This window comes from Lichenostomus cassidix, chromosome 17 (assembly GCF_008360975.1).
Source record: "Lichenostomus cassidix isolate B80296 chromosome 17, HeHo_3.0, whole genome shotgun sequence".
Classification (NCBI taxonomy): Eukaryota; Metazoa; Chordata; class Aves; order Passeriformes; family Meliphagidae; genus Lichenostomus; species Lichenostomus cassidix.
The window spans coordinates 3503805-3527687 of NC_139497.1; the positions used below are offsets into that span (position 1 = coordinate 3503805).

A 23883-nucleotide genomic window follows, 5' to 3' on the forward strand; every position below is an offset into this window, starting at 1 on the left:
TGGGGGAATGCTGCCTGGGGGATTGTGATGCTGCTGGGACCTCAACCCCTCCCAACCAGCAGCCAAACCCGACTCCACCCCAACTTCTGCCTCTCGGAGATACCAGCATGAGGCCCTTGAGCAGAACTTGTATCTCCTGCCCAAACAGGCCCTAATTCAGGGCTGAGTCCTGAGCAGAAGGAACAACAAACCTCCAGGTCTGGAGATCTAAATCAAACCCTTTTTTTTCCACCCAACCCCAAATTAAATTTTTTTGGTTTTACCACCTTCACTTTGAGCTCCCTGGCTTAGGAGAGGTGTGAATTAATTTTAACTCCATTCTTCAGCTGGGAACTGCAGCAGGAGGGTCAGATGGTGCCTTTCCTCGCCGTGTTTGCTCTCTGGCATCCAGCTGACAGCTCCAGCCAGCCCGGCAGGCTGCGAGTCCCCCTGGCCCCAGCTGGGCTGTTTGTTCTCTGCTGGGCACCGAGCCGGGGAGAAAAAGCAGCATTTTCCTGCCTGTTTTGAATTTCTCCGCTCTGCCGGATTTTTTGTCTCGTTTGGGAAGCAGCAGAGCCACGAGAAGGGGGAGAAGGGAGGTAAATCCCTCTTTGCTGTCCTCTCAGGCTGGCTCTGCTCCCTCCCCGGGCTGGTTAATATTTTTTGCAGCAGGGGCCAAGGGGACGGAAGAGGAGGAGGAGGAGGAGGAGAGCATCGGAGGAAGGCAGGGGCCCCACGACATCCCGGCAGGGAAAGGCAGCCCGGAGTGAGCCTTGCTGGTGAGTGGATCCTGGTGGGAATGAGCGCTGGGCTGTCCAGGGAATTCCTGTCGTGTCACAGGGTTTCCCTGTGGGAGTTTGGAGCGTGGAGGGACAGTGTGGGGACAATGGGGGGACACCAGGGGCTCTGCTGACAGCGTGGCAGCAAGCAGGGGGTCTCTGGGGGGATCTCTGGGGCAGATTCTGCTCATGACCTGTGGCTCGTGTGGGAGGGGGTTGTGCTGGCCTCACTGCACCCCTCATGTGCACCCAAAATCCTGTGCAGGGAGCAAATCCCGAGTTGTGTCCTCAGCCACATGGGGGTTACAGTGTCCACAGGCAGGATCTGTCCCCATTTCTCCCCCAGCAACCACTGAACCACCCTGACAGGGAGCAAACCTGGCACCTTCACTGGGGCCAAACAGCTCCTCAATTCCAGTGGGGGAAAAAAAAAGGTGATTTCTGGAGGTGTGAGCGAGTGTGGGGTTGCCATGGCCTGGGAATTCCCAAACCCCTTCCTTTTTTAAGGGGGACACTCTGGAGGGTGTTTGGGAGCTGCACAGATGTGCAACTGGGATCCCAGTTGGAATCCTGCTGGAAAAGGATCCCAGCAGCCACTCAGGACACATCCCAGGGCTCTCTCAACCTCTGCACAGCACCCAGAGATGGCTGGTGATGTGAACAGCCGGGCTGGGTGCAGCCAGGGTGCCCCTGGGGTGCCCAGGGATGCAGATTTTGGGATTTGCAGGTGGAGGAGATGTCCTACATGAGCCGTGCCTGGCGGGCAGCTGCCCCCCGCCGCCTGCCAGCCCCCTGGAGAAGCCCCCAGCCCTTCAGCAGCGCCTCGGGCCCCACGGCCAAGAAGAGCGTCCCGTACCAGAGGACACTGCAGGAGGAAGGTCCCGGCAGCGCAGAGCCCACCCGACCCCCGCCCGCCTCGGCGCAGGTGGTGGTGGTCGGCGGGGGCAGTTTGGGCTGCCAGACCACCTACCACCTGGCCAAGCTGGGGGTCAGCGGCGTGGTGCTGCTGGAGAGGGACCGCCTGACCTCGGGCACCACCTGGCACACGGCGGGTGAGTGGGGGGCTCGGGGTGGGTGACCCCCGAGGGGGACACGGGGATGCTGGCGGTGTGGGATGTGCCACTGTCCTTGTCCCATTGCACAAGGCGGCGTCTGGGTGTGATGGAGGGTTTTGGTTTGGTGTCAAATATTGACAATTCCTGGTTTTCCTTTTGCCTAATCTTTTTTTAAACATCCCCCGAATTTCCTTTTTTTAAAAGATTATGTGGCCACAGGGAAAGGAAACGCTTTATTTCCACAATTGTTCCCCACTCTTTAAGCCACTTTTCTTCACCAGGAAAGCAGAGCTCTATAAGCTTTATTTTCATCACTTTTGGGGTCCATCCGCTCCATAACCCCCTTTTCCCCATTCATTTAACGCTCGAGGAGAACACAAACCGATGGTTTGTAGCTTTCCCACGTATCCACGAGATGGAGCACAAGCCCCGCAGGGTGACACAGGACACCCGTCGGACCAGGGGATGCCCACCGCATCCCTCTGCGAGCGACAGAGGGGCGACAGAGAGGTGACAGAGGGGTGACAGAGAGGTGACAGAGCTCCTATCCCTGTCTGCGGTGTGTCCCGCAGGTCTCCTGTGGCAGCTGCGCCCCAGCGATGTGGAGGTGGAGCTGCTGGCGCACACTCGGGATGTGGTCAGCAGGGACCTGCCGGCCGAGACGGGGCTGCACACGGGCTGGGTGGAGAACGGGGGGCTCTTCATCGCCTCCAACAAGCAGCGCCTGGATGAGTACAAGCGGCTCATGTCGGTACGGAGGGGCTCCCGGGGTGTTTTTTTGGGAGAGGAGGTGGAGGTCGCAGGGATGTGGAGCGCCCAGGTGTCACAATGTCCCATCCCTCGCTGCCTTCCCATCCAGGGAGCAGCGAGTGGCCCTTCCAGGGCAGCCTCCTGGCTTGCAGAAGGCAGCCAAAATCCGGCAAACTGCTCCAAAGTCGGCAAAGTTAAATCCAGCCGTGGATTTTTGACCATTCAAATAGTGGTAGAATCATTTTCCCCATTGTGTAGCATCATTTTTCCAGCAGCACAGGCAGCTTGCATGTGAACACAGGGCCGTATTCCCTGAAATCTGAGCATCACCCCATCCTGGATTTAGGGTTTACCTCACATGGGTGATAAACCTGTCCTGGGATTCTCCTCCTCCTTCATCAGCAATGGATGAACAAAGATTTTGTTGCCTATCTGATCTCCTGGTTTTCCTGTCCCTCAACAGCTGGGGAAGGTGTATGGTGTGGAGTCCCACGTCCTGACCCCGTCACAGACCAAGGACCTGTACCCTCTGATGAACATTGATGACCTGTATGGCACCCTGTATGTCCCCAAGGATGGCACCATGGATCCAGCTGGCACCTGCTCCACCCTTGCCAGAGCAGCAACTGCCAGAGGAGCCACGGTAATTCTTAATTAGTCGTTATTCATTAATGCCTGTTGTTTTCATCCTCTGCCTTCCCCATCTCCTTTCCCACTGGGGCAGAGCTGCTCCTGCAGAGTTGAGTCTTTTCCCAAGAAGGGTGTTGTCCTCTTGGTTGGGTCACAAAGCTGGCAGGAGCCATGAGATCCAGGGAAAATACAGGGTGGAGAAAAGACCTCTAGGAGCAAGACAAGGCACCTGAGGAATATGACCATTACCAGAACGCTGCTTAGGTTCACTTTCCCCATATTTGGGGGCTGGATGTCTGGTGAGGCAGGTTGTCCCCCTGTTCCTGTGACCCTGCTGTGACTCTGCCACCAGATCATCGAGAACTGCCCGGTCACTGGCATCCAGGTGAGGATGGATGATTTCGGGGTGAAGAGGGTGCATGCAGTGGAGACAGCCCACGGGACCATCCAGACCCCCTGCGTGGTGAACTGTGCAGGTATGGGGGCAGGTGTGGGACAGGGGCAGGTGTGGGACAGGGGAAGGTGTGGGACAGGGGCTGAGAGGTGGCTTTGCTCCTAAGAGGAGGAAAGTCTGCAGCAGTCCTTGTCCCCTGTGTGGATGTCACCCCAGTTCCTGCAGCTGTCTGGGGGATGCAGAGGGGCTCAGCACGGGGTTGTTGTCTCCCCAGGAGTGTGGGCACGAGCCCTGGGCAGGATGGCAGGAGTCCATGTGCCGCTGGTGGCGATGCACCATGCCTACGTGGTGACCGAGCGCATCGAGGGCATCCAGGTCAGTCCTGCATGGCCTCAGCTTGGCTCCTCTGCTCGGGGGGACAGGGCTGGAGAGGCAACAAGGACCTCTGCCCCTTCCAGGGACCCCCAGACCTGTGGGATCCCCAATTCCTGACAGGTCTGGCTCTGCTCTTGGGGAAGTGCACACCCTCAGAGAACCCTGAACAGAATCAGATTTAATATTTAACGAGGTTACAACCAGCAGGATAATTTTTTCCCCTCAGGATCTCTGTGTTTGGTGTCTGATAGCAGCATTCATAAAGATCCCAAACATTTTTGGAGCCAGCCCCAGTCCTGCCAGGCAGAGGTGTAACTCTCCAAGCCCAATATATGTCCCAATAAATGTCCCAATAAATCTGCTCCTGCCATCTGGCTGTGGAGAATTGCTCAGGAGTTGAAGGAGCCTCCATCCTCCCAGGCCCCAGCACTTTGAGGGTGACACATTAATTAGTTTCCATCCTGCTGACACATTCTGTGTCTGACCTTTCAGCACGAGGTGTAGAAAATGCTCCACAATTACATTTCTGTCCCAGTAACTCCACTGTGAAGCGCGAAAGCCATCAGAGAAGAGGCTGCAGCTCGGTGCCTCCTGCTCAATCCACTTAATCCCACTTGTCAACACGGCTTGCACTAGGCCCTACACCCATCCTTCCGTGTTATCTAAATGTTTCCCCATCCATTATTCAGGAGAACAAATCCCTCATTCTTCGTGCGCCGCTGCCTGCGCGCCGAGCTGCCGCATCCTCCTGCGGAGGCGGCTGGCAGAGGAGTGATGATTCCTGAGCTAGGATCAACCACAGGGGCTGCTCCCAGTCCCCAGGGCACCCCTGGGTGCTGCTCATGGGGCTGGGAAAGCTGCTTTGGCCATGCTTTGGCCATGAGCTGGGTGCCTTCCTCATGGGTGCCTAAATTTTGGTGAGGAGGGAACACCCACAGAGCCACTGCTTGTCCCATCCTTGGTCCTGCTTCTCCATCTCATCCTGCTCAGCCTCACTGGGTGCTCCAGGGGTGTCCCCACGGCCTCCTGTGACCCCTGCACTGCCCCTCCCCGAATTTCAGAACATGCCCAACGTTCGTGATCACGACGCCTCGGTCTATCTGCGTCTCCAAGGCGATGCCCTTTCCGTGGGTGGATATGAGTCAAACCCCATCTTCTGGGAGGAGGTGAGCCGTGCCGGGAGGTTTTCTGGGGGAACGAGGAAGGGAAGGGGGAATGTTTTCAGGAAGGGGGGAAGGTTTTCTGGGGGAATGAGGTAGGTTTCCAGGGAAGTCACCTCAGAGGAATGGGCACAGACACGAGCACTCAGCCCTGGATTCTGCAGGGACCAACCTCTGGTGGCTGGTGGGGAAAGCAGGGAGAGCATCTTCCCTTTGAGGCCGTCTGGGGCACAGAAATGCAGTGCAGAGGCAACAGGAGATCTATCCCTCTATCCTAAATTCAGGCTCTGCCCCAGACTTCTGGCTTGTCTGGGTTGTTCATGAAAACCCAAAAACCCAGAGATTCAATGCAGCCTCGATTTATCTTCTCCAAGACCGCCAGGGATGAGAAGGTCTCACACCACCAGCCCTCCTCTATTCTGTGTCCTGATTCTTGTTTCCAAACTTTAGGTATCTGACAAATTTGCTTTTGGCCTCTTTGACCTGGACTGGGATGTTTTCATGCAACACATCGAAGGTGCTGTCAACAGAGTGCCAGTTCTGGAGAAAACAGGCATTAAATCCACTGTCTGTGGGCCAGGTAACATGGCTGTGGTGGCACCAGGGTGGCACCAGGGTGGCTGGGGCTCTCCAAGGGTCTTGCTGGAGGCAAAGGGAAGCTTTTGAACCTGGAGAGGAGGAAAACTCTCTGAAAGTTTTCCTTTTTCAGGGAAAGTGCTGCTGGTGTGGCTGCAGTGGTGGCATCTTCCAAGGGGTGGCATTCCAGGTCTAGCCTGGGTGGAAGAATAGAATCACACATTCAGAGACTCACAGAAGGGTTTGGATTGGAAGGGATCCTCAAAGATTATCTTGTTCCAACTCCCTGCCACAGTCAGGGACACCTTCCACTATCCCACGTGGCTCCAAGCCCTGTCCAGCCTGGCCTGGGACACTTCCAAGGATGTGCCATCCACAGCAACCTGTGCCAGTGCATCACCAACCTTGTTGTAAACAACTTCTATCTTATAATTTTTATAATCTTATGGATTTCTTATCATCTTAAATGACCTGCTTTTAGTTTAAAACCACTTCCCTGGGGAGCTGATTGCCTTGGTCCAGTCTGGGGCTGAATGGATTTCCAGCTGATGTTGTGGCTGCTGGACTGGAAAATTAAGGGGCAGATTTTTTCAGCAGTGGCTGTTATTTTACCAAGTGTTATCTTGTATAATTATTTTTACGACTTGCTCCTGGTCCAGTGATCTGAGATTTACACCGATTTACATCCCAGGCTGTCTGGTGAGGAGTTTAAGTTATCCCTGCAGTGGCAGCTGGAGGTGCTGCCAGACACTGAGCCTGAGCCTGACACACTTAGTTTGGCCTTAAAACCCACTATATGCTAAAAAATCAACAGTGATAAAAGCCCTTTTTGCTGAGGCACTCAAAGGGAAACCCTTTGGGTTGTGTGAGGGGAAAGTAGGGCACATCTCCTGCCCTGCAGCAGATCAAACATGACTTGTACAAGGTGGAGACCTTGGCCCTGGGTCCAGTGGTTTGATTACACTGCAGCGTGAGCTGAGCAGAGCTGGCTGCTGGTAGATGAATGTCTACTCTTTGTAGTGCAATAATGTCATTTCCCAAGGCTCAGCGCTCCTCCTTTTCTCCTTGATCGAAAGCAGCAGCCTGTGACAGCTGAGTCACGCCAGGCTGGAGGAAATGGCAATTGTCCCCTCTGCTGTGGTCACTGTGCCAAGGTCCCTGAGCCCTCAGCACCCATCCCAGGGCAAAGTCAGCCAGGCTGGCATGGGAGGTGCTTTGGCAGTTGCTCCATGAACTCCCAGAGTTCGCAGCCTGGAATATCAGTGCAGGGATGTTGGCACGTCAGGAGCTGCTCTGGTGACAGTGGAAACATCCTGGCTCTGCTCCTGCCTCCTCCAGAGATCAGGGGAAACAAACTGGGCATTGCTGAGTGGGGAAAGAACACACTGAGCTCGGTTTTCCCTCTCTCCTTTCACATGGATGGATGGATGGATGGATGTACCACCATGAAAGAGGGTGAAGGATTTCACACTTCTCTCAGGGGCTTTGCTGTCCTCCCTAGTGAGGATTTGCAGAGGGATTTCCATAGCTGATGGCCCCATGGAATAGCACTGGAGACATTATTAGCACAGGAGCCTTGGGAGACATCTCCAGCAGTCCCTCAGCTGAACCAAGTGCCTTAAAGTCATGAAATTTCCCAGCAGGAACTGATGATGAAGGAAATATGGATCAGAGGTTGAAACAGCAACAAACAGATCAGTGCAGCACCCTTGGCTGGGCGATTGGGAAGGAAGGAAGAGCTCTAACCTTGCCCCATGCACCTTCTCTCAGGGAATTCATTTTGCTCCCCAAATTTTCAGTCTAACTCCCAAAAGCTGTGCTGGGAAGTGCTTGGTGTTGGTCCAGTTTTGGCCCCACTGAGCTCTGTGGGAGCAGGATGAGCTCAGCACAGGAAGCTGCAGGAAACCTGTCTGTAAATTGTGTGACGTGTCCCCAAAGTGTGTGACCTCCCTGTCCTGGCCTCACCGGCACATCCCCTCTCTGTCCCACAGAGTCATTCACAGCTGACCACAAACCACTCATGGGAGAAGCTCCAGAAGTCCGAGGGTTCTTCCTCGGCTGTGGCTTCAACAGCGCTGGTAAGAATTGGTGACAATCACCTGGAGGGATCTCCCCCTGCTGGCATCACATCCCGGGCGGATCCTGGCATTTCGGAGCTATTCTTGGCCTCCTGGCCTCACCTGGATCCTCCCCTCTCCCCCAGGGATGATGCTGGGCGGCGGCTGCGGGAGGGAATTGGCTCACTGGATCATCCACGGCCGGCCAGAGAAGGACATGTATGGCTACGACATCAGGCAAGTCACCCTGCGTGCCCCAGGTCCCCCTGCTGGCATCCCTCATCCCTTGGGGATGCTTTCCAGGCAGGTCTGGATGCTGGGAATGGTGTCCAGGCAGCGTCTGTGTCACAGCCAGTGTCCCTCCAAGGAGCTGGAATCAATTACACGCAGTGGCTTTAATGAATTTACACGTGGGGTTTTATCTCATTTGCCTCGTCCCACACAAACAGCTTCCACCAGGCACAAGGAGATTGGGTGATGGGGAAGGACGGGGTAATTAGGTTTGGGTTTTGTTGTTCAATTAGTGCCGTGCTTAATCCTCTAAGTTAATAATCGGGGGGATGATTTCAGCAGCACAAAGATTAGCCTGGCCCCCCTCTGCAGCACCACCCGGGCCGGGAGTTGTGACTGTGCAGATGTTGGCTCAGTAATTGCTTTTGACTTGCTTGATTATCTTTGATTGGGTTTGGGCTTTCTTACAGGGCTGTAGTGACAGCAACCACCTTGTCGGGGACAAAGCTTTGAAAAGCTCACGTTGCTTTAGTGGCAAAGCTGGCAAATGCCCTGTTGGCTTGGGACCTGCAGAGATCAGGGGGAGATGCCTCTTCTCCAGCAGCTGGGCTGGGAATGGGGATGGAGAGATGGAGAAATCCCAGGCTGAGCACTGGGTTGGCACCAGCACAGCCCCAAGGGACCCCAGCCCCATTTTGAGCAGCTGGGGGCTTTCCACCCCTTTCATCTGAATTATCCAAACATCTCCCATGTCCCATCTGCCCTGTCATCAAGCTGTCAGTCCCATTCCTTCCTTTTGGTGACAATTACCAAGCTCCTCTTTGAAGAACTCCCTTTCCCGCACATTTCAATATTTATCCTCTCACAACATTTGCTTGTAAATATTTCATCTGGCAGCTGTTGCCCGCTTGCTGCTGTCAGAAATTCAGCTCGTTGGTGAAGGGGCTGAGGCTGATGGGGCAACCAGGGGTGCTGGTGACATGCCATGTGTCACCTTCTGCCTGTCCCCTGCCAGCAGAAGAGGCAGCTGCTCTCACAGCTCTTGGGGAGCATCACTTGTATTCCTTGCAGGGCTCAGCCCCACGCTCTGCCTCTCCTCTGCACACAGGAGGTGAGGAGAGAAGCTGAAAAAATAATTTTAAAAGTCCCTAGAAGTGACATTTTTGTCTTGCTTTTCATGCCCTGGGAAAGGAGCCACTTGTGCCCAGGGCTGCTCTCCGTGAGTTCCAGGTCTTTGGGAATAACAACCTGACTGTGGGCTGAGCTGGCACATTCCTTCAAGGAGCTTTTCTGTTTGAAAGATGAAAATACATCAAATGAATTTAAAATTATTTGGGTTTTATTTATATTTCAGCCTGGGGAGAATTGGGTGGAAAACGTAAGGAATGTCCAGGGCTCATTCCCTCATCAGGGCTGTGTTTAAACCTGGGGTGTGCCATGCTGCTCCCATGTTGAAGAGGGGCAGAATTAACCTCAAATTCCCTTTTTTCCCCTATTTCCCCTCCCCAGCAGGGCTGTCTTCTGCTCCCAGCTCCTCTGGTGTGGGAGCTCGGTGGGGACTGCAGCTCCCATGGTCAGCACCGAGCCCTGCGTGGTTCCTCTGCTCTCCTCCCATGAAAGGAGAGCAGGAACAGCAATTTTACACCAGATGTGCATCCACATCTGGATCTGGCCATGAGCTGTGGGGCTCATCCAGATGTTGGCATCTCCCTGCCTTCCAGGAGGTTCCACCACTCCCTCACCGACAACAACCGCTGGATCCGGGAGCGCAGCCACGAGTCCTACGCCAAGAACTATTCCGTGGTTTTCCCCCATGATGAGCCCCTGGCAGGACGGAATGTGAGGAAGGATCCCCTGCACGAGGTGAGGGCCTGGGTTGACCCTTGCAGAAAAAAGGAGCTCAGAAAGGAGTGGCCACAGCTGTGCTGCTCCCCAAAACAGCTGAGCTGCCATCCATCCCTCCATCCATCCAATCCATCCATCCATCCATCCATCCATCCATCCATCCAATCCATCCATCCATCCAACCATCCTTCATCTATCCATCCATCCCTGCTGGATCCCAAACTCACTGGCAGTACACTGGGAGGTCACTGGAGCCATGGGTGGTTTAATGGTAGAGATGCTGAGCATTCCCATGACATTTAACTCAGCAGATATGGATTAGGAGCCTGGTGGTCATCACTGGGCAAGGGAAAAGGGGAGAGAAGAGCTCTGAGGATGAGTTTATCCCAGGGGCAGCCGACAGGGCTGAGGAGTCTGGATGCTCACATTAATCTCCTGCTCCTGCTCAGCGTGTCCTGCTCACAGTTTAGCAGCAGCTTCTCCCCAAAACCAAAATTTTGGCTCCCCAAAACAACATGTCTCAGTGTGGAGTGAGGCTGGGACACAAGGAGGTCTGTGGGCAGAGGGATGTGCCTCTGTGCAGGTGCTTTTGCCAGCACTAAGTGGTTTTTCTCCCAGAGCTTCCTCCTGCTCCTGCCTTTCCCAGCCACTTCCTCACACCAATCTCCATAGGTGGATGCTCTCAAGATGCAGCACTTGAGAGAAAAACCCAATTCCCAGCATTCTGCAGCAGCTCAGAGCCCCCCAAACCCCTCAGCACCCCCGAGACACTCAGCAACCTCATCCCACTGCCCCAGCCCTGGCAAAGCCACATTTCCCAAGCCCTTTCCTGCCTCTTTTTGATTGACATCACACCATTCCTCTTCCAACTGGAGGGCAGAGGCTCAAGCAGCAAAACAGACACCCCTGCCCGCCTGCCCCCGGTGTTTGGTTGACAGCTCAGTTGTTTTCTGTCACTGAGGATGCAATTTATTTTTTAATAGCACGTCTAATAAGCGATGCCCACTTGACTGACAGCCTGGTATTTATCCATGCAGCTCCAGAACGTGTGCTGTGTTTTATAAATAGGCACGGAACGATTTCGGAGATGTTCGACAAAATCTATTCTTTCCCGAGCTGAGGCTCCAAACAAAAATGTCTTAATGGATCCCTAATTAATTGCGCGTGGAGAGATTTTCCTGAGAGCACAGAGGAGGAATGAGAAGGTTGCCGTATAAATATTAAATGCTGTTATATAATTACTCTGTAAACATTGTAGGGAACCTTGCTGTCTGCATGTAGCATCTCTGGGTCACTAATTTGGGCTCTATAGTGCAGGTTTTGGTGGAGTGCACAGTTGGGCTGTGGATCTCTGCCCCTTGAGGAAAATATCCCTCCTGAGGGGGACAAAAATCAGGCAATTTTTAGGTTTGACACTGTTTTAAAAGACAAACTGCAGGGCTGATTTTGGCTGTTGATAGCCAAAGCCAAGGGGTCACAAGTCAGGTCTCGAGCTCACATCTGCACCCAAGGAGGGCAGCCTGGGTGCTGCTCAAAAAGCTGTGAAAAGGCTTTTAAAAAAACTATTTATTCCCATTTCTCTCTTGTAGGAGCTGCTGCGACAGGGCTGTGTTTTCCAGGAGCGGCACGGCTGGGAGAGACCTGGCTGGTTCAGCCCTGGGGGAGCAGCCCCGGTGAGCAGGGCATGGTTTTGGGGGGTGTTCAGCCTGGAGGGGCCAGCTGGGGTAGCACCCATCACTGAGGGCTGGGATGTTGGGGTGGGGATTCATCCCCATGGGGAGGGATGCTGGGGTGAGGATCTATCACCATGGGGTGAGATTTTGGGGTGGGGATCCATCATTGAGGGAAGGGATTCTGTGGTCAGGACTCATCCCCATGGTCAGGGATGTTGAGGTTGGGATCCATCCCCATGGTCAGGGATATTGGGGTGGGGATCTGTCAACATGGGGAGAGATTTTGAGGTGGGGATCCATCACCCTGAACAGGGATGTTGGGGTGGGGACCATGGACAGGGATGTTGGGATGGGGATCCATCAACATGGGGAGAGGTTTTGGGGTGGGGATCCATCACCCTGGAGAGGGATGTTGGGGTGGGGATCCATCTCTGTGGGGAGAGATTCTGTGGCAAGGATCCATCATTGAGAGAAGTGATTCTGTGGTGGGGATCCATCACTAAGGTCAGGGATGTGGAGGTGAGGATCCATCTCTGTGGATAAGGATATTAGGGTGAGGATCCATCACTGAGAGCAGGGATTCTATGGGTCAGGACTCACCCCCATGGACAGGGATGCTATGGTAGAACCCCTCACTGAGGGCAGGGATGATGGGATCCATTACTGAGGGCAGGGTTTCTGTGGTCAGGACTCACCCCCATGGTCAAGGATGTTGGGGTGAGGATCCATCATTGAGAGAAGGGATTCTGTGGTGAGGATCCATCCCCATGGGCAGGGATGCTGTGGTAGAACCCCTCACTGAGGGCAGGGATGTTGAGGTAAGGATCCATCCCCATGGTCAGGGATGTTGGGGTGGGGATCCATCTCCATGGGGAGGGATTCTGTGGTGGGAACCATCACTAAGGGCAGGGATGCTATATTTGGGATCCATCACCACGGACAGGGATGTTGAGGTGAGGATCCATCCCCATGGACAGGGATGCTGGGATGGGAATCCATCACCGAGGGCAGGGATGTTGGGATGGGAATCCATCACCGAGGGCAGGGATGCTGTGGCTATGACCCATCACTGTGGAGAACAGGGATGCAGTGGTGAGGCCCCACCACCACAGCCAGCTCTCCTGGGGTGGGGTGAACACAACAAAGAGTCCCTTGGCTTCAGCCTCACATCATCCTCTCCCTGTCCCTCTGTTCCCACCCCTGCCCAGGTCCTGGATTACGATTACTATGGAGCGTACGGCCGGCAGCGCCACACGGATTACACCTACAACCGCCTGCTGGGGGATGAGTACACCTTCGACTTCCCTCCTCACCACGACATCGTGAGTGGGGCTGGCAGCCCTCCCTGCCCTGCCCAAAACCCTCAGGGAATGGGGGACTTGGAGGCAGCACACCATCGCTGCTTCAGGTGGCATTGGTGATGCTCACAGGGAGGGGAAGCTCTGAAACTGGGGAGAAATGCCCCAGAAATGTTAAGGGAAATGTGTGGCCTGTGCTCAGAAACCTCAGTGGAGAGGCCATGGGGATTATGTTGCTGCTGTCCTAAAGTACTAGGGCCAACTTGGGGAAAAAAAATTCAATTTGATCAAATTCAGCTGTTATTAATGACAGCTGTCACTGAGTCAGCGAGGTAAGGAATGGGATCAAGCAGTCAGGATGGCCTGTCAGGCTTGCTCCAGTGAATACCTGATTCTTTCAGGAGTGTTTTGAAGCTGTGCAGCCTTTAAAGGCACCAGGCAAGTGTCCTGGTATCATTCCCCGTTACAGAAATGGTTTAATTTGTGTTTCCCTTTGTGGGCTGAGAGCACGGCTCAGCCTCAGCGCTGTGTTTGCTTAAATTGCAGATCAAGAATGAATGTTTAACATGCAGGAACGCTCTGGCTCTCTTTGACATGTCTTATTTTGGGAAATTCTACCTGGTTGGACCTGAAGCTACGAAAGCAGCCAACTGGCTGTTCAGTGCTGATGTGAGCAAAGCTCCAGGTACAGGATCAGCTCCTGGTTTTGCTGGGGAAATCATGCTCCAAAACACCTCAGGGGAACCCAGACTGGCTTTTCCTTCAACTGCTGCATTTCCAGAGGGTCTGGGAAGAGTGTAGGAGAGGCTGCTTTCCCTGTCCCCACCAGAGCCTGGATTCTGCCTCATTTACTCAGGGCTCTGAGCTCAGGGATGAGGGAGGTCGGGCTCCCTCTGGCTCCAGCTGTGGCTCACATCTGGAGGTGCGATGGGTGCTGCAGTAAATCAAGCACAGCCCCCACCAGCTGTGCTCTGTTGTCCCCTTTTCCGAGGCTGGGAAGCAGCTTATGGCATTTCCAAGGATGCAGAGTTCAGCTCCTCACACAGGAAAGGAGAAAACATCGTCATTGCTTTCCTCCTGCTGCTGCTGGGACACCCAGAGCCGGTCAGGACAAAGCCAGGGGGATGAAATAGCCATGGTGACACATTTCCCTGCTGCCCACCTCCCTCTGGCTGGCTGATGGTCAGCGGTGTCCTTGTCCCTCGCAGGCTCCACCGTATACACCTGCATGCTGAACCAGCGGGGTGGCGTGGAGAGCGACCTGACGGTCAGCAGGATCAGCTCTGGGGCTCCCAGCTCCCCTCTGGCCCCAGCTTTTGAAGGTAAAGCCCTGAGCCCGGGGATGCTGCACCCTCCTATTGAATCCCCAGCTTCTCCCACTGCCTTTTCAGCTGTTTCAATGCACACCAAGACCTTTCCAGCCCGGGGAGGTTTGTTCCAGCACCTCCTCCGTCACTGGAGGGGCTGCAGGCACAGGGGTGATTGCATTTTCCTAATGGCAGCCACCTGGCTTTTTCCACCTCTGTCCTTCGGTGCCTGTAACCTGATTATGTCCCCTGTCCCCAGGGCCCTGCACTGCTCAGCGCTGTTATTGGGTTTGTCCAGCCCCGGCTGGCAGCTCTGACCTCTGTCCGAGTCCTTATCAGCCGCGATTGAGGAGAATTGAAAGGGAGCAGAGCAGCCCTGGGGGCAGAAATGGCATTAGGCAGCTGCGGAGGAGGAGGATGCTGAGCTCTGGCCGAGCACAGGGTGTCCCTTGGGTGGCTGCTGCCACAGAGATTGTCCCCGTGCTGTGTCACCTTCAGCTGTGCTGTGGGGACAGTCTCACCCTGTTTGTCCCAGAAGAGTGGGGTGCCAGGGACTTCTTCTCTTCCTTGTGGGACAATCCTTCTCTTCCTTGTGGGACAATCCTTCTCTTCCTTGTGGGACAATCCTTCCCTTCCTTGTGGGACAATCCTTCTCTTCCTTGTGGGACAATCCTTCTTCCCTTCCTTGTGGGACAATCCTTCTCTTCCTTGTGGGACAAGCCTTCTTCTCTTCCTTGTGGGACAAGCCTTCTCTTCCTTGAGGGACAATCCTTCCCTTCTTTCTGGGACAATCCTTCTTCCCTTCTTTCTGGGACACGGGCAGAGGAAGCAGGGTGGGAAGTGGATGGCAGAGCTGCAGGCTCCGTCGGGCACTGGAGGAGTTTAATCACAGCAAAGTCTATTTTTCCAATTACAGTAGGTGGCTGCACTTATTATCATTATGACAGAATATCAGAGAGCAATTTCGTAGCGGCAGGAAAGACAGAGGGAAGATTGATTACATATTAATCAGCTCTCAAACGCCATCCCTGGGGATTTTTCCACCTAGGATTACTGATGAGATGAAATTCTACCTCGTGTGCAGTACAATCCCCACACTGGTTATGGGCTGGTGTGTGCAGCACTCCCTGCTCCCAGCTGGAGCTCACAGCTCCCTCCACACTTGAGGGTTTGTTCTATGCTGGGGCAAAAACACAGATGTTTTTGCTGTTGGTCTCAAGGAGTGTTTTCCTCAGATGTTCACACACACTTTCATTGTTAATTTGGTTTTCACAGTGCTGAGCCCCACATAAAGCAGAGCCCCAAAGCCTTTCCTCATCCCATTATTTAACCCCTGAGTTTTTGGTAGTCCCCACCCAGGGCTGTGCAAGCTGGAGAGGCTCAGGGCTGCTCTTCAGGCTCTGGAGAGCAAAACCAGCCCAGCCCAGCACTCTGAAAGGCTGCCCGGGGGTGTTTTCCAGGGGATGGCTACTACCTGGCTATCGGCGGGGCTGTGGCTCAGCACAACTGGTCCCACATCACCACCGTGCTGCAGGACATGAAATTCCAGTGCAAACTCCTCGACTGCTCAGAGGAGCTGGGCATGATGAGCATCCAGGGCCCTCTGAGGTGAGCGGGGTGGCTCCTGCCAAGGGATGCAGGGATGCAGGGATGGGTTCAGGGATGGATGGAGGGATGGAGGGAAGGATGTAGGGATGGAAGGAAGGATGCAGGGATGCAGGGATGCAGGGATGCAGGGATGAAGGGAAGGATGGAAGGATGCAGGGATGAAGGGAAGGATGCAGAGATGGAGAGAGGTTGCCTCAGCTGCAAGTCCCCGTGTTAGTGTGAGCCCCATGACAATGAGTGCTGATCTGGCTGGAATAACTCCATTTTTGGGGGAACTGAAATTTCTTTTAGGCTGCCACAGCACTGCACATCACCCACCTCAGCTCCTCTTTGGAGTGAGAAGTTTGTCTTGCCAGCAAGATGAGGGAGAAGGTTTCAGGGATAACCCTCAGGGCAGGCTGGACACTGAGTTCTCTCACTGTGCCCACTTTGCTGTTTCCCCACAGCCGTGTTGTCCTCCAAGAAGTGCTCGACACTGACCTCAGCAACGAGGCCTTCCCCTTCTCCACACACAAAATCACCACAGCTGCAGGATGCAAGGTAGGAAGGAACCATTCCTCGAGCTCCCCAGGGAGCTCTGGGCTCAGGGGTGAGCACTCATCAGCCTGCACAGCCAAGCATGGAATCCCAGGCTGGTTTGGGCTGGAAGGGATCTGAAAAATCATCTCATTCCAACCCCCTGCCATGGGCAGGGACACCTTGCACTGCCCCAGGTTGTTCCAAGCCCTGTCCAACCTGGCCTTGGACACTTCTAGGGATCCAGGGGCAGCCACAGCTTCTCTGGGCAACCCGTGCCAGTCTCCCTCTGTTAGGGATGTGTCTGCCTCCACATTATTGTTGTTTTTTGTTGGAAAAAGCCAAAACCCAGAGTGGGAATAGGATGTTTCCCTCCCTGCCTGCCTGCCAGGTGCCATCCCAGCCATCCCAGAGGTGTCACAGCCTGGGCTGAGCATGGGGAAGGGACAGGGTGACTCATGGCTTTGCAGAGACACTTCCATGGATTAGGGTGAGCACTGGTGATGAGATCTACCTGGCGCTGCAGACACTTTCCATTTCCTCCTCCTCATAAAAAAATGGGGACAATTTAATGCAAATCTTGTCAGGTACTGGCAATGAGGACTGGGCAGCCTGGGAGCTGCTGTGTTTGATCACAGGAGAAATCTGACAGCCCTAAGCTTCCTGTATGAGCACAGATCATCCTGCTTCTCCCAGGATTCAGGGCTCAAACATGCCCTGAAGCTGCTGATTGAGCCTGCCTGAAACACCCTAAATAGAAGAGGTGGTGACCATGAGGTGTTGTTTTCTCAGAGGAGAAACATCCTGGGAAAACCTGCTGCTGACAAGTGTGGGTATAAGGGAAAAGCTTTTGCAAGGCTTCCCTGAGAAACTCTGCCTGGGTTTCTCGTGTTTATCCTGTACGAAATATTCCTTTCATTGCAAAAACACCCTGGAAGAGAGGGTGGAGTTTGAACCTCATCCTTCCCATGGCAAACCTGGGCAGGCTGTGATCCCAGAGCATCCCTGTCCCCCTGGCTGAGCCAGCTGGGAGAGTGACCAAGCCAAGAACTCACTCTGCTCTCAGCCTGGTGCCTGGCTGGGGAAGGAGGAGGTGAAGGTGAAGCAGTAAATCTCCTAAAAGGCAGCAGGAGAGCCAGGAGCTGCAGCAGGCTGGATGTTAAGGAAATTGGGTTAAGCCACGTGCGGCCACTTTTCATTCAGAATTAAAATGGCTTTAATTCGACTGCAGCTGCCTGCTGAAGGGATTGCTGCTAAATCAAATTAGAGCCTCTTGATTTGTGAGCAAGAGCCTGGCCAGGCTTTAAGGTGGTTTAACTAAGGCACAGGTTGTGCCCAAGTCAGATTCACCTCCAAACCATCTCCATGGGTTTTGGGTGACCAACTGCTCAACCCACAGCAAGTCCAATGTCCCTTGGAGGGAAACCACAGCCTGGAGGACTTCAAAGCCAATCCACTGGTGCAGGTTGTCCAAAATGTTGAATTTTAGTCTCCGTTAATCCTCCCTTGTCAGCCTGTGGCAAACTGATATCATCTTGTAATAATCTGCTTATCCCCTGGAAAAGGTGTAGAAATGTTCCTGTCTCCACGGGTGTGATGAGTTTATTTGCATTTCACGTCAAGCTTGTAAAAAAATGATCTGGGCCTTCAAGGGAGACAGAGCTGGCAGGAATTTTGTGGATTCTTTTGAGTGTAAACTCCCTGATGGATGGAGAAAAGCCTTCCTGCTTGAGGGGTGTGGGCTGGGAGGGAACTCCATTCAGGAGGTCTGCATTGTCCCCACTGGACAATGACCACCAGGGAGTCCATCCCACACCAGAATTAGAGTGGGAGGGTTTCTCTTCGCTGATATTATCGCCTTCCAGGGGGATTAAACTGAACCCAGCATCTTAAAAAAGTTATCACTGAGGTTTTCCTGCATTAACTCAGTAGTTGAACAAAATCAGCTGGAGTCAAAGGGGAGTTCCAGCAGAGTTAATGACTCTGGAAATTATAGATTGGTTTGTGAGTTTATATATAGAGTCTCTCATTGAATGGAACAGCAGTGAAAGGTCCCCCTTTGAATCTCACTGCTGGAGACAGGGGAAAGTTCAGGTTTTCATTTTCCACAATACACAGAATGCTTTTGAATTGCTGCACAAAAACCCAGGAACTGATGCTATTTCATAGCTCCAGCTGGAAGACCTGTTCCTGTGGGAATCCAGCAGAAAGAGCTGCTGAGCCCAGCCCTCAGCATTTCCTACCATGAAATGGGATGTGAATCCTGCCTGAGGTTCACATGGGAGCAACCCAACCCCTGCCTGGCACCCCAGTTTCCCTAGAATACCTGTTTTCTGGGGGGCACTGCTCTGCCTCTGCTCCTGCTGGGCTGCTCATCCCCCTGGAGCTCTGCTGCTTGGAGAGGAAGTTTCTCCCAGGAGTAACTTGCTCTTGATAGTAAATAGCACTTTAGCTGCAGCCACAGACAGGGTTAATGAGCCGGGAAGTTGCCTGTCAATCCCCGGAGCATCTCCTGCTGCAATGAAGATGGAAGTTGGCTCGCAGCAGCCTCATCTCTGGCTGTTCCCTAATTAGATGACACCTTTGTGTAGAGGAAAAAGCTGCTCTGAGCCCCTCGTGCTCCTCAAGCAGCAATTGCAGCCTTTGTGCCTCACTGTGGGGCTGTGCTGGGGACCAGGACAGGGCTGGATCCTCCTCAGGAGGAGCCTCAAGATAAATTCCCCATCCTACATGTTCCTTCCTCCTCCCCACTCCCATTGCAAAGGTTAAGAGCTCTTACAAGCTGCCCTAAACTCTGCTTGAGGACATACTTTTTGTGCTGGGGGAAGCAGGAATGGATTTGGGTTGCCAGCCGTGCCCCCTGGCCATGCTGGCAGCACGGAGCCCAGGCACCCCTTGGGCACTGCTGCCTGCTCTGGGCAGCAGCTGCTGGTGTCTGTTTGCATTTGTCCTCAGGATTAGAGACACAGCTGGCACCAGCTCTGCTTGGGGGAAGGGATCAGCAAACAGCAAAATGCAGCTTCTGCCCCAGTCAAACTCAGAGCCAGCGTGGCCAGGCAGGTCCCAAAGCCACCAGAACCAGCCTGGAAGTGTCTTCTGAGCTGGAAACTGCTTTGTTGAGAAGGCAAAGCCCAATGCAGAACCAAACTCTGGAGTTCATCTCTCTCCCAGAGCGAGCTCTGCGTTTGCAGTCGATGTGTATCCAAAGGGATGAACCAGAGGGGTTTTGTGGGGGAGGAAGTGGAGAAATACAATGGGATGAATCAGAGGGAAAGGCAGCTCAGACTCAAGGGCTGTCTGCAGGGAAGGTGCCTGAGCTGGGGTGGTCCCAGCCGGCCTGGAAAGCTTTGGGAATGGAGAAGGTTTCCCAGGGACAACAGGAGGATGCAGGCAGGGCTGTCTGGGTGAGAAGCTGGGGGATCACAGGCTGTTCCCTGGGAGTGCAGGCAGGCTGTATCCCCAGGAACGAGCCTTCCCTGGAGAAGAACTGAGTCCCTTGTGCCCATCTGCTCCTTCCTCCTTGGAGCTTCTTGATTTGGTGTGGAGCTAAGCTGGCAGCACAGCTTTGGGACACAACCTCCATGGGGAAACCTGAGTGTGTCCCTGGGGACAGTGGGATGTGGGTCATGGCACCAGGACCTGAGAATTCCCCTGGGGACAGCTGGGTGTGGGTCAGGACAGCAGGCCAAGCCCCTGCCCAGGAGCCTTTGGGTGCCTCTGCTGTGGGAGCAACATCCAGAAAGGGAACATGAAGTGCCCCCAAAGCAGGGCAGTCCTGCTGGGGACTTCCTGTCTCCGTGGATCAGCAGAGGGAGACAAAAGCTCGGCTGGAGCTGGAGCATCACACCTAACCCCAGCCCTGGAATCAGCAGCCAGAGGATGCTGGCAGCAGCCACCTCTGCCCGTTGGCAATGATGGGTTTGATGCACCAAGCTTGCGTTGCCCAGAGTTGACAAATTCCATCTGACCCTGGCTTTCTGCACTAGGGAGAGCACAGAATTCCTTTCCACCACGAGGTTCCCCCAAGGTTCCCAGACAAGCTGGCTTTTCTGTGCCACCCTGCAGAGCCCAGCTCCACCACAGGGATGTCTGACCCCTTGCCTTTGCAGGTCCGTGCCATGAGGCTGTCGTTCGTGGGCGAGATGGGCTGGGAGCTGCACGTGCCCAGGGCTGACTGTGTGAAGGTTTACCAGGCAGTGATGCAGGCAGGAGCTCGGCACGGCATCACCAACGCTGGCTACAGAGCCATCGACAGCCTCAGCATCGAGAAAGGTCCTTGTTCTCCTGCCAGCAGCTTTTCCTCCAGCGGGGGGAGCAGGGAAAAGGGCTTTTTCCCAGGTTCAGCGTGACTGGAGGTGTGGCAGAAATGAAGCCGCCCCAAAATGGGCTCCTCTCTAGGGTGTTTTATCCAAGTGGATGAGGGTCAGCGGGGAAGGGGGGATGCTGTGGTGCCCTGGTGCTGTGCCAGGGACCCCCGGGTGACCCCTGCTCCTCCCTGCAGGGTACAGGCACTGGCACGCCGACCTGCGCCCCGATGACACCCCGCTGGAGGCAGGCTTGGCCTTCACCTGCAAGCTCAAGGCCAACATCCCCTTCCTGGGCCGGGAGGCTGTGGAGGCTCAGAAAGCCAAGGGCATCTTCCGCCGCCTCGTGTGCTTCACCACGGAGGAGTGAGTGCCGCTGCTGGCTCTGCTCCAGTGCAGGACCACCCCCGAGCCCACCCAGCCCTGTGCCACACACAGGTGCCACACCTGGGCACACGTGGGGCTGGGCTGCCAGCCAGCTCAGCTGCTTTCCGTGCTCTAATTCCGTCTCTAATTTAAATCCCACCGCAAATTCCCTGTTGGGTATTTAACGGGAGCTGGAAGCAATGTGACAGGGTTGGTCTTGTTTTACCCAGAGCAGCAGGAGGTTTTGCAAATTGGGCTGGAGGGACTTGGGGTGAATGAACCTGTGGGGTGGGCTGGGGCAGAGCCAAGACCCCCCAAACCCTTGTGGCCATGGCAGCGTGCCCTTGCCTTGCAGGAAGGTGCCCATGTTCGGCCTGGAGGCAGTCTGGAGGGATGGCAAGGTGGTTGGCCACATCCGTCGGGCAGATTTCGGGTTTGCCATCGACAAAACCATCGCCTACGGCTACATCCGTGACCCTGCAGGTGGCCCGGTGAGTGCAGCCCTGCGGTGGCTGTGCCTCCTGCCCTGCAGTGTCACCTGGGGTGGGAGGGGGACAGCAGCTCCCCGTGCAGGGTGAGGGATGTCACAGCTCAGTAGCAAAGCTGGTGTCACTCACTGTCACTGTGTGAGGACCCAGCATGGCTCTCTGTGGCTCACATGCTGCCTCGGGTGTTAATTGCAACCAAATATTTAATTGCAGGAGTGAATTAACTCATGTTGTAAAGGGCAGTGGCCAATAGGAGCAGAGCAGGGTCTTAATTAACCCTGGGAGAGTCTGGATAATCAGTCAGCTGCCCTCATTAAGCAGCATGCTGAGGGCAGAGGGCAGGGAAGCCATGTGGGGATGGAGGTTGGGCCACTCTGTGGGTGTGCTGTGATCCCTGCTCTTGCTTGCCTTGGCTTTCCATCCGTGCAGGAGTCCCAGGGCAAGTGGGTTTGTGGGACAGTTACTCCTGGGAACCCCATTTTCTCCCTATGATGAATGTTCCTCTTCTTCCTCTTCCTCTTTTGCCTTTCCATTTTCCTTTTCCTCTCCCTTTTGCCTTTTCACTTTTCCCCTTCTGCCTTTCCCCTCCCTTCTCTTTTCCCTTTTCCCTTCCCCTCCATATACCTCCACAATGGGAAAAAACCATAAAAATTTCAAATCTGACTTTTCTTTTTTTAAACAGTTCTTTCCCTCCTTTCTGCACATCCTCTTGGGATGACAGAACTCGGTTTTGTGCAGAGAGAAGATCTGTGGGGTGGGTGGGAGCTTGCCCAGGGATGGAGCTGGGCTGCTGGCACCCTACAGGGGTTTTTCCACATCCTCACAGGTTTCCCTGGATTTTGTGAAGAGTGGCAGCTACCAGCTGGAGAGGATGGGAGTGACCTTCCCGGCCCAAGCTCACACCAAGTCCCCGTTTGACCCCGACAACAAACGCGTGAAGGGTTTTTACTGAGCGCCTGCTGCTGATGCTGAGAGGAAGAGGAGCTGCCGGCTGAATTCCCAGCCTCTGGATGCCCCAGCTGCCTCCAGGGTCACCTGCAAGGGGTGAGCAACAGCCTGGAACTCGTCAAGTAAATTTGGGTGGAATTAGAGGGGAGAAGAGGAAGAGATTCCAAAAAGTCCAAAGACTCTGCTGCTCTGTTCTCCAAGTGAAGCGGTGCCACTGCAGCAATAATTGTTTTCCATGGGTTAATTGCCCTGCAAACTGTTTGGGCTCACTGCAGACGAGGTGGTTTCAATTGGTGACTTTGCTGGAAACTCTTTCCCCCCAAATGGAGATTCACACTGCCTGGAAATGAATATTTTTTTTAAACTAACTCTGCTCTTAATGCAGCTGGAGCCTCCAAGCCTGCTGTCCCTGTGGTCCCTTGCTGCGTCTGTCCTCACTCCCGTGGGTGTCACCTCGTCCTGGCTGTGCCCTGGGGACTCTGTGGGGGAAAGGAGCAGGGAGGTCACTGTCCAGGCTCTGTGGGTTCTCTGTCAGTGCTGATTGTGTTTCTGTGCCACAAAACCATGGAATCCCAGACTGGTTTGGGTTGGAAAGGACCTTAAATCCCATCTCATTCCATGGGTTTCACAGGCAGGGACACCTTCCCCTATCCCAGGTTACTCCATGCCCTGTCCAACCTAGCCTTGTGGAGCAGCCAAAATTTTTCTGTGCTGCTCCTGGCCCAGGCTGTGGGGTAAGGTGACCACTGGGGACACTGACCCCACAGCTGCCCTTGTCCCCACCCGCTGGCAGCTCCCTGGTGGCATTTTCCCAAAGGTCACCTTCGAGGTGCCTCCTTTTAGCTCCTGATGGAGAAGGGGATGAGCTCAACCCCTGCAGCCTCTGGCAGCTCCGAGCCAGCCTGGGAGGCAGCAGGGAAGTTTTCCCTCTCACGCACACACCCTGTCACCCCACTGCTGCCAAAGGGAGGGAGCAGTGACCCCCAGCCTGTCCCCAGCCCCATCCCCAGCTCTGCTCCCCTCGCTGGGCTCTCTGATGAAGCTTTCACCCGCCTGAAGAAATAATCTCACTCCCTGCTCTTCCCTTTATTTCCCTTGACTAGGTTTGCTTGGCTCCTACCCTCTTTAGAGCTGACTTCAATTCCTTAGCCTCGTGCCACAGGCGCCACGGGCAAGAGCGTGAACTCTGAAATGCTTTGGTTCTACTGAAAACATTAAAAAACAAGATTGAGATGAGTTCTTCTCTCGAATGGGAGGTGACAGGAGGAGGGCAGGGGAGGGGGTGGCTGTGGTCCTGTTCTGACAGAAGGAGAATTCTGGATCCACTCTGTGCCTGGAAGATCAGGTTTTGGGTTAAAAAACCTTTCTGAAGTGCAGTGCTCTGCTCTGAGGTTTTCCTTATACTCAAGGTGGATGGGGAGGCAATTTTGGGGGCCACCTGGCCTGGATCCCACCTGTCCCAGGGTAGGCACTGAGCTTGGATGGACATGGACTTTCCTGCAGCATCTCCAGCCTCTCCTCTGCTCTTGAGCATTCTCCCTTTG

The 23883-nt window shown here is 54.4% G+C and overlaps 1 protein-coding gene across 3 annotated transcripts; it reads left to right on the plus strand.

Moving 5' to 3' along the window:
- Positions 1 to 356: 356 nt before the first annotated feature.
- SARDH (sarcosine dehydrogenase) lies at positions 357 to 23575 on the plus strand. Of its 3 annotated transcripts, none has more exons than XM_085076874.1 (22): positions 388 to 578; positions 649 to 758; positions 1486 to 1810; positions 2386 to 2564; positions 3027 to 3206; positions 3546 to 3669; positions 3862 to 3962; positions 5024 to 5128; positions 5573 to 5702; positions 7690 to 7776; positions 7902 to 7992; positions 9708 to 9849; positions 11421 to 11504; positions 12713 to 12826; positions 13349 to 13487; positions 14011 to 14124; positions 15570 to 15717; positions 16164 to 16257; positions 20343 to 20505; positions 20735 to 20903; positions 21259 to 21394; positions 22218 to 23575. In XM_085076874.1, the coding sequence occupies exons 3-22, from the start codon at positions 1495 to 1497 to the stop codon at positions 22341 to 22343; spliced, it is 2742 nt and encodes a 913-aa protein (XP_084933000.1). In that variant the 5' UTR covers positions 388 to 578; positions 649 to 758; positions 1486 to 1494; the 3' UTR covers positions 22344 to 23575. The 3 variants fall into 3 exon arrangements, with proteins under 3 accessions (XP_084933002.1, XP_084933000.1, XP_084933001.1); XM_085076875.1 differs by having other exon boundaries at positions 652 to 758; XM_085076876.1 differs by lacking the exon at positions 20735 to 20903 and having other exon boundaries at positions 357 to 578.
- Positions 23576 to 23883: the final 308 nt, after the last annotated feature.